The 10146-nt window shown below is 38.3% G+C and overlaps 1 protein-coding gene across 1 annotated transcript; it reads left to right on the top strand.

The window, feature by feature from the left end:
* Positions 1-394: 394 nt before the first annotated feature.
* On the top strand, positions 395-8784 carry LOC113174161 (globoside alpha-1,3-N-acetylgalactosaminyltransferase 1-like). Its single transcript, XM_026377912.1, has 11 exons — positions 395-735; positions 1464-1508; positions 1629-1715; positions 2401-2433; positions 3286-3420; positions 3568-3676; positions 6070-6183; positions 6324-6440; positions 6660-6790; positions 7373-7450; positions 8206-8784. The coding sequence occupies exons 1-11, from the start codon at positions 668-670 to the stop codon at positions 8351-8353; spliced, it is 1065 nt and encodes a 354-aa protein (XP_026233697.1). The 5' UTR covers positions 395-667; the 3' UTR covers positions 8354-8784.
* Positions 8785-10146: the final 1362 nt, after the last annotated feature.

The raw sequence follows: 10146 nt of genomic DNA, 5'->3' as shown, positions 1-10146 counted from the left end.
AATGAACAGTGCACTGTGCACGTGTGGAATTCCTTTGACCTGTAATCAACAAAACAGGACCTGCTATTATGGTAAAAACCATGTCACTAACCACGTACACCTCCACACCCATTTTTTTGGCAAACGTCCATTAGCTTTTACCTGATGGTGCCCTTGTCCAGCAGCACTGCAACAACATAAACAGATTTCAAACATGCAATAGAAACATGTACATATCCAGACATTAACCAAGTGAGCTGTATGTGAGAACACTCATTTTTTTTATGCACTTAAAAGTTGGGGTTCATTTCAAAGTTTTATGTATTCATGTTTTTATCGAAATGAACAGTGCACTGTGCATGTGTGGAATTCCAGTGACAGGTAATCAACAAAACAGGACCAGCTGCTATGTTGGCAGTCAAGCACCATGCTCCTTCTCTCCTCCCTTTATCTTTCTCTTAGTCCCAAATTTTCTTTCTCTATTTCTCTTTCTATTCAGTAAAACATCCACCAGCGGAGGTTACAGGTTACAGAAGTACTTTAATGGTCTACCTTTGTGAGGTTCGATCTTAAAACGAACCAATGCTCGTAGTTTAGTTTAATCTCGGTTATGTTTTTCTTTTTCCTTTTTCGTTTAGCTTGGCAGTATCCCAGTTACAAACATTGTTTACAAGACAGTAACCTTTAAATGATGTCGCACTACATTTCCAGGACTCATATTTTGGTCAGTTTTGCCTTCCTAGCTGTCCTCTTGTGGTAAGTCTTTTATCTTCGAAAAAAGAGTTGGATGTCTATACTGCACATTTTTTTAAACAAATGTTTTGCTGGGTTAGAGGTTTTAATTGAACCAATCATATTAATATTATATGATATTATATAAGTAATCATTTAATTTTAATTTTATAAGCATGTAAATAATTTTAAATATGAAGTAGTGCTACAGGAGCAATATATTCTTCATCTGAGATTAAAATGACTTTAAAATGAAAATTAAAATATACCGTCCCTTCTCAAAGCAATAAATGAACAATAGTGGATCTAACTGTGCATTTTTGTTGTGTAGAATACAAAGAATTACCACATCACATGTCTTTGGACTGTTTTTATGCAATTAGCATTTGGGTGAATTGGAAAATACTGAGAAACAGATGAGAGGATTTAATGAACTTGATGCCTAAATTAAATCTGCGTTATTACTGAATATAGATCAATAACAGCACAATGGATCAGTAATAGTGAAAGTGTCTTTTTTCTTTATTTACCTACTTATTATGTGTTGGAATTACCTGCTAGTCTACTATAGGTTTCCACATACTCACTGGGTAAATGCTTAGTAAGGGAAATGTAAAAGGAAGTGTTTTTATGCTTTTAATGTATGTAAATAGGTATAAAATATCTAATTTATCATTTTTTATATGATTTGTAAAGTTTGTAAGTACCACTGTGCTCATTCTGATTAGTCTTTGATTCCCTTTTTTGTATAGGACCATCTACATCTATGTCTACTCAGGACATTTGTTCTCCCCAAGGTAAACTTTCTGTAAGACAGTTAAACCCACTCAACTGCTGATTTGAGAAGGAGAATGAAATTAAATATTATTAAAAACAAACTTTATTATTATTAATGTTAATTATTATTATGTGTGAAGCTTTTGCCAGCCATGTGCAGATAACACAGAGAAAGACTGTCCGAACAACAGTAGCTGGAGGATTGGAGACCTAAAAATGGAAACTAGGTGATAACTTAACCTTTTTGTCTTTTTTATTAACAGACAGGAACAATGTTTTAAACTTGCCGAAGTAGACATGAAGAGGAGGAAGTAGGCCCCAGTCACTGCATGTGACTGTGTCATTTTTCATTCTCTGTTTGAAGCCACAAAGCCAAAAGCTTACATATTATTGAAGTACTACAGTATTGTAAGCTCAGTGACTTACACCTTCTATGTTGTCAACCAGGGAAAACTGTTCAGCTCAGTGATCCCACGATGGTGGAATGAGCTGCCTATCTCTGCACGCTCAGCCACCTCTCTTGCAATCTTTAAAAAACTGCTGAAAACAGAACTCTTGCGCATCTTCCTTTGCACGTAAAAAAAAAAAGAAACTTTGTAAGTCGCTTTGGATAAAAGTGTCTGCTAAATGACTAAATGTAAATGTAAATGTAAATGTCAACCTGGTCATGTGTACCTGTCTGTTCCTGAGTTTCTGATTAACGCATAAAAAGAAAGAATTCCCTGACCTAGAATAGATAAAACACCTCTAATACTTATTATATGATATAAAGGTTTGCATGAATCTAAAAACACAGTACACAGCAACACCACTGTTCTTTAAATGAAGAGTCAGTATTGGTATATTTATAGTTTGCGTAATGTTTTTATTTTACATTTTGATTTGACTGGATTTTTGGTTTTTGTTTTTCAGTCTGAAATATGCTCAGCCAAGCACACAGAAAGGGTAAGCATGAAATAACAAACGATGGAACATCAAATTTAAAAGAAACATCAGGTGCTAAAAAGCAAATAATGAAACTTTAAAATAAAATCAATTCATTTACATGTAAATGTGACAAAACACTTCACATTTCTTCAAATTGGGTACAACTGTCCAAAGGTCAAAGGTCACAGTCAGCTCATGTTCATCCAACAAATGTTTTTGGGTCCCTCATACATCTGTCTCATTCCCATGACTGTGCTATCCCAGGAACACCTTGAGTTGAGGTCTCATAGATGAACTGAGGAGATTTTAGTGGTTAAAGTCAGGATCACTGTGACCTCACATTTGTTTCAGTCTTGTAAACACAATATCTAAGGAACACCTGGAGGAATGAATGTAAACTGCAATCTCACTTTGCAGAGACATACAACCATGAAGAGTTTGTTATGGTTTTGAATTAGTATTGATCCTAATGTTGGTTGGTTGTTGGTTACTCTAGTAGGAAAGTGGACTAGTACACACCATAAATATATTTTTGTGTGAAAGATAATTATTCAGTTTTGTTTATTCAACTTTTTCCAGTAATTTACTGATGATGGAAAAATTCTTTATTCTTATTCTTAAAAATGTGTAATAGCAGCTTATTCAAGGAAGCTACAAAAGGTTCTAGGATTTGGTAGAAGAAAAGGTCTGTTCAATGGTGGTGAACATTAGAGATAGTGTCATGGCTTAGGCTGCATGGCTGCTTCTGGAACAAGCTCACCATGTTTATGTTTAACTCATGATGGCAGCAGAATGAATTCAGACATGTACTTAAACGTTTATTTATGTATTCATGTTTTGTTTTGTTGTTTTTTCTTTGTTCTCCCCCAGACGTACAGATGTGAACTCAGTGACAAACTGGAACGCTCCTCTGGTTTGGGAGGGAACCTTTGATCCGGTGGTTATTGATGCAATCTATAAGAAAATGGACCCACGAGTAGCTGTGGTGGTGTTTGCTGTTGGAAAGTAGGTACACATGAAGTTCTAATAAGTTATTATGACGCTTCTTTTTCAAGTGCTTCTTATCATCATCTTCTTATCATTATCGTTTTTGATTGTTATCAATAGTAATTGATTATTAGACTTATGCTTTGCTTCTGTCCATCTGAACAGATATACCCGTTTCCTGAAGGGCTTCCTGGAGTCGGGTGAAAAGCACTTTCTTATTGACTTCAGGGTCACTTACTACATCTTCACAGACAATGAAAAAGATGTTCCCAAGGTGAGTTGCAGCAGTTCTATTCACACCACAGTGTGATAATGTGTGTGTGACTCAGAGGACGACACAACCAGTGTGGTTTGTACCAGTTGGCTGAACAAACAAGCAAACTCTCTGTGAGCACATACCAACACAACAACTAGTTAGACGTAGAAAATGGAGATGGCTCATCACAACATATTCATGTGTGTGTGTGTGTGGCTTAGTTCAATGGGCGCACACACTGTATCAACAATGACAGTTACAATGAACTTCATTATCTGGAACTCAGGGAAAACTGTCCTCTGTGACCTCCTCATGCTCGGAGCTGGTCTGATCGGAACATACCATTCCTAGAGGGGGGGCAGAAAAGTCCAAGTGGCATTGGCCTTTTTGGAGATTTGCAGATTCTGAACACCACATCTGGCATGTAGAATCGGATGAAGCTCCTCCAGAAATGATCTGCCAGTACTTGGCTGTGACGCCACCGTCGTCTGCTGAGGATCTCCGACTCTGGATATACCACCTGAGGTAATGATGCATCCCGCCACCCCATAACCAGGATGTTGGGTGCAATAGGATCAGGGTCTGCCACATCGGATGAGGTGTAGCCCAGGGGCTTAGAATTAATTATTTGCAGAATCCACATACCTCCATGCCTCTCTGTCAGTCAAATGCTGAATCTCTGCAACATGGGTTCATACAAACACTTTGAATCTACAGGATTTTGAGGACAGCCAGGTAAGCACAGTGGTTAAGTCTGTCCATAGTATTATCTGGTGAATGAGGAGTGTAAGCTCTTTACTAAGCACATTTGCCAGCCGTGGCCCTGTTAATGCTTCACACAATTCTAGGCGGGGAATGGACTGTTGCTTTTTAGTTACCACACGGGATCTGGCGGTGAGAAAGGCAGTTTCGACTTTGCCTTCTGTGTTCTCTGTATGCATATATGCCACAGAGCCAAATGCATGCTCTGAAGCATCACAGATGTGTATTTCTCTGTGGTTAGCGTCAGACTCCATTTCCTCACTGGTGTAGCATCTTGGCAAGATGTTCTTCAGGGAGGAAAGCTCGCTCTCCCACTCTTGCCACATGTGAAGAAGATCTTCTGGGAGTGATGGGTCATCCCAGACCCTTTTTTTTTTAATCCCACAATCTCTGCACTATCACCTTATCTTTTGTAGTATAAGGCACAATGAACCCTAAGGGTTGGAATAGCTGGCAAGCACCTGATATATGGTGCTGTTTCTGAGGAACAATGCCAGCAAAGCCCAAGAGCTGGTTCGAAGGCATCTTCTTGACCATTGTTGATCACAAGCTCTGCACTGTCTGATCTGATCTCCGTTGGAAGGTGGGAGATGACAGTGAATTTCGTACTTGCCCACTGTCTCAGCTCATACCCACCACTGCCCAATATGTCCTGTAATTTATCCCCAAGGATTTTGGCCTCATTCTCTGATGTTAGATTACGCAAACGATTGTCAACATAGAAAGACTGCAGCACTGCTTTTCTGATGTCCTCACCCTCACAGCTGTGTTCGATAATGTGTTTCTGGAGGGCAAATGTGGCACAGCAAGGAGAACATGTGGTGCCAAATGGAAGCACTCTCCATTCATTTATGCTGGGTGGTTCCTCTCATTTCAGATCTCTCCACAAGAATCTGAGGAGAGGCTGGTCCTCTGGAAGCAGTCTTACTTGGTGAAACATATGAACATTCACCACCCACTGCACCCTCATCTTACACAGTATCCTCTTTCATCCTTTTCATCCTCTGGTGAACAGGAGTAAGATGCGCCTGTGAACGATGGCTCCTCTGAGAAATCCAGAGAGATCATAGTCTTTGAAGTGTGGGGGAAGGTATGACTGCCTTCCGACACACAATACGTTGCTCTTCCAACAACTTAGACATCCTTATCAGTGGTGAACAAGTAATTCGACTTGAAGGACCATGGAAAAATGGAGATGGCTGACAATGGTTTCTCCCTTGTACTTGGGTTTAGATGGTTTACAACCCACCACTGAAGTGACAGATCACTCAAAAACTCTGAGTTCCTTAAGGAAAGCTTTATTCCAGCATTCCTAATTACAATCATATTCACGTGGGTGTGTGTGTGTGTGTGTGGTTTAGTTCAATGGATGCACACACTGTATCAACAATAACAGTTACAATGAACATAATTAGCCTGCTTGAACTCGGGGAAAACTGTCCTCCGTGACCTCCTCATGCACGGAGCTGGTCTGTTCGGCAAAATAGTCCAAGTGGCATTGGCCTTTTTTAACAGTCAGAGTGTCGCCACATTTGAAACTTATTTTCCTGATGACGTCAACTATTATATTGTCACTGAATCTTATTAGAAATTGTTAATTCATTTTATGTAAGTAGTCACGTTTCTTCTTTTGTTATTTGACTGGTCAGGTTGAACTGGGTAAGGGCCGCAAGATCTCAGTTGTCACTGTTCCTAGTGCAAACCGCTGGCAGGATGTCGTACTTGGGAGGATGAAATGGGCCACCATCACCATTGACAAACAGGTAAGAAGTGATAAAATGGACATAAAATAAATGCTAACTTTGTAACGACATATTTTCTGAGGGGATAATTAATTAATTTCCTTATGTAAATTCTAAAAAGTTCTATGGTGCACTTATTCCCTCACGTGTCATGTTTCCAGATCCGTAATGAAGCAGATTATCTTTTTATGATGGACATCGACAGTGTCTTTCACAACCGTTTTGGAGCTGAGTCTCTCAGCCAGTTATCTGCTGTGCTTCATCGTGGCAACTACAAGGTTTTAAAGCAATTTCTTCTGTATCATCATTATAAATTTACAATTAAAGTTATCTAATGCTTTTTTTTTTTTGTTTGTTTCATTTATTCAATTAGTGTAGTTTATGTTAGGCAAATCTTATGCTCACAGTTGTCTGCTCAGACACAGCATTAACTGCAGTGTCAGCATCTTATAATTTTTAATCTATAATTAACTTAATATTTTCCCATTTTCACTTAGAAAAAAAGGACGAATTTCCCATATGAGCGACGAGCCAAGTCCAGGGCATACATACCTCTGGATGAAGGAGATTATTATTATACTGCTGCTGTCTGGGGTGGATACCTGGAGGACATGTACAAGCTAGTCAGGTAACTAAAACTAAATTATCTCATGTTATTTTTCCATTCTTATTCTTCAAGTAATCTATCTTTAAGTAAATTACATTATATAACAAAGACGTAGTGAAAATTTGTACAGAGCAAGAACTGAACTGGAAGAACCGGGATTTCAGATTCTACAGTACTCAGATCTTTTACCACAGTGTAGAAAACTCTGTAACAAATAAAAACTCTCCATTCAAAACATTAAAGTAACAGTACAAAAGTATCATCAAGAAAAAAATATTGAAAGTACCAAGGGTGAAAGAACACATTGTACAGAATGACAACTTTTCAGAATGATGCATATTAATTATTGATACAATAATGTGGACATGAGTATAAAAAAATATTCGCAGTGACTAACTTCCTAGGTCTGCTCATTTGTATATTTCTTCTCAGGAATGAAATTAAATCTTATCTAAAATAATGTCATTATTTCTTATATTTTGTAATATTATCTGAATTTGTAAATGTAACCGGTAAATACAAGAGATAATTGGAGTAGAAAACAGAAGTATGTATGTTTTTAACATTCTCTCTTTCTTACATTCAACTTGGGTTCATTATCAGATACTGTTACGAGCAGTCGGAGGAGGACGCCAAGAATGGTATTGAAGCCGTGTGGCAGGAAGAGAGTCACCTCAACAAGTACAGTGTGACAGTTCATTCATATTCAAAGTTTGTCCTATTTTAAATGTAATGTTTGAAACCTTCACTCTGTCACAAGTGTGGGAAGGGACGAGGCAGGTATGAACGGAAAACCAGCTTTTATTTACAGACCAAACCACACAAAATGGGGAACTAAGGGGGGTGTCAACGGGCACAACAACAACAGGCAAAAACACGAGGACAAAGTAACAACACAAAACTAGCAATATGGTGGGGAACAAAGTAACAAACAAGAAACCAAAGTACAAAAGAAAACCACTGCTCAATGGCAGGCAGACAACTCACAGAAACAGGTAACTAAAGTCCAAATGTTCAGAGAGTCACAATCCAGAAGATCCAGGGGAAGAAAACAGGGCTGAGGAGGATGGTTAGGAGCAGGACTGATAGCAGGTTGGTAGTTGGCTGAAAAACAACAACAATCTGTCAGAGGGGAGAGGACTGAGGAGAGTTTTTGTAGCGAGGGGAACACAGGTGAGGCCAATGTGCAATCAATTACTGGGAGCACAGGGAGAGAAGTGGCTGGTGGGTGGAGACCAAAGGGAGAGAGGAGGAAAACCCACACTTGGGCAGGTGCCAGGCTGAAACGGTGACAGACTCGTACTGTCGTTTTCTATATCTGATAGTTTTATTCATATTTTCCGTTTTATGAAAAATCTATTCACGTCTTATCTGCAGTATTTTGAGCATCAAACTCTCTGACACATACTGTACACACCTGTCTCTCTGTCACACAGGTACCTGCTGTACAACAAACCAACCAAGGTGCTGTCTCCAGAGTACCTGTGGTCAGATTATGACCAGATACCAGCAGACATCAAAGTAGTCAGGATCTCCCAGCTGATCAAGGACTATAAAAAAGTGCGGCCCAATGGTGGACGTTGATAAATGACTGAAATATGTTTGACTACCAGCCAGCATGCAAACACATGTTCTGTTCAAGCAAAGACTGCCACATGGGTTGATTGGGGAATATATAGATACAGATATTTCCACTCCACTGTCTTCTGGTGCTGCTCAAGTGGGAATGTTGGGTTTTCTTTTCTGACCTATAGTTACTATCAACATGCCAAGTCTGAAATTATTTTACTGTATGATTTTTAAGACAATTAAAGAAACCATAAATCCATAGTAATTAACAATGTCCACGTTTGTACGACTTATCATATTGGTCTCTGGAACAATCTGTGAATATCATTACTCTGCTTTTGAGTCTATGTCACAAATATCTTTCTCTTCTAAAACTGTTAAATCAACCAACTTGTCTTTGTATTTGGTGGTGACAAATAAACATTCTGATTCTGATTCCACTTAAACTGGTTCTCCTGCAGAAATGTTTGCAAGCTGCTAAATGGCAGCGACAGTCAGAAGCAATGGTGGGTGTGAAAGGCAGAGACAGCAGCAGAAAGCTTTCTAATCAGATGGTCACTAAGAACGTCAATTACAGTGACACTAACTGACTAGCAATACATGCGGAACATTTGAACCAATTACACAGAAGAACCGTAGAAACCTACTTGGTATAGTGTACATAATTATTTATACATTAAGTACAATTGGCCACCCAGCATATAACACAAGTAAAAAGTAATTAGTTCTTATTTACTTTTCAATATATAAATTAATATTAATTTGTTTAACTAGCCTTCCTTGTCAGGATATTTTAAATTGGTCATTTCATTAACCAGCCACCACTACGTAGTAGTAGTTAGAAGTGTTTCAAGTAGCCAACTATACATTTTTCATGAAAGTACAAAGGTAAAAGTGCTCCTCTAATAAAATTGTGGATTTTAAACAAAATTCAATTGTTGCTTTTAATAAGATTAAAATTGTGTTGAAAGTGTGTTTTCCCTGATGGGAAAAGCCGAAAGAGAAGAAGAAGAGTAACATGAAATGGATGTAATACCCCGATTGGCCTGTGGGGAGCAGTAAGACATGCGCTGCGTCCAGTCAGTCGCTGATGTCACCAGCAGAAGAGGATAATTTTAGAGTAGGTTGTGCTTTCTGTGTATTTTGTGTAATGTTTTTATTTTACATTTGGATTTGATTGGATCTTTGGTTTTGTTTTTCAGACTGAAATATGCTCAGCCAAGCACACAGAAAGGGTAAGCATGAAATAACAAATGATGGAACATTGAAAGAAACATCAAGGTGCTAAAAAACAAATGATGAAACTGTAAAATAAAATCAAGTAATTTACTTGTAAATGTGATAAAACACTTGCAGGGAATTTCTTCAAATTGGGGTACAACTGTCAAAGGTCACAGTCACCTCATGTTTATCCAAGTTTTTGCCTCATGCATTATGTTTTTGGGTCCTTCATACATCTGTCTCATTCCCATGACTGTGATATCCAAGGAAAAATTTGAGATGGTCTATGGTCTATAATTACAATTACATGTATAATTACAGATATCATAAGATATCATGGGTCCTTCAAGATGAAATTTAAAGCTATAGACGATTGAAGTGCTTTTTATTATTGTTTATCTTATTTTGATTGTTATCAAGATTCAATGATTATTGGACTTTGCTTCTGTCCATCTGAACAGATATACCCGTTTCCTGAAGGGCTTCCTGGAGACAGGTGAAAAGCACTTTCTTGTTGACTTCAGGGTCACTGACTACATCTTCACAGACAACGAAAAAGATGTTCCCAAGGTCAGTTGTTGATATGT

This window comes from Anabas testudineus, chromosome 3, assembly GCF_900324465.2.
Source record: "Anabas testudineus chromosome 3, fAnaTes1.2, whole genome shotgun sequence".
Classification (NCBI taxonomy): Eukaryota; Metazoa; Chordata; class Actinopteri; order Anabantiformes; family Anabantidae; genus Anabas; species Anabas testudineus.
Note: the sequence above shows the minus strand (reverse complement) of the source record. Positions and strands in the feature narration are given on the sequence as shown.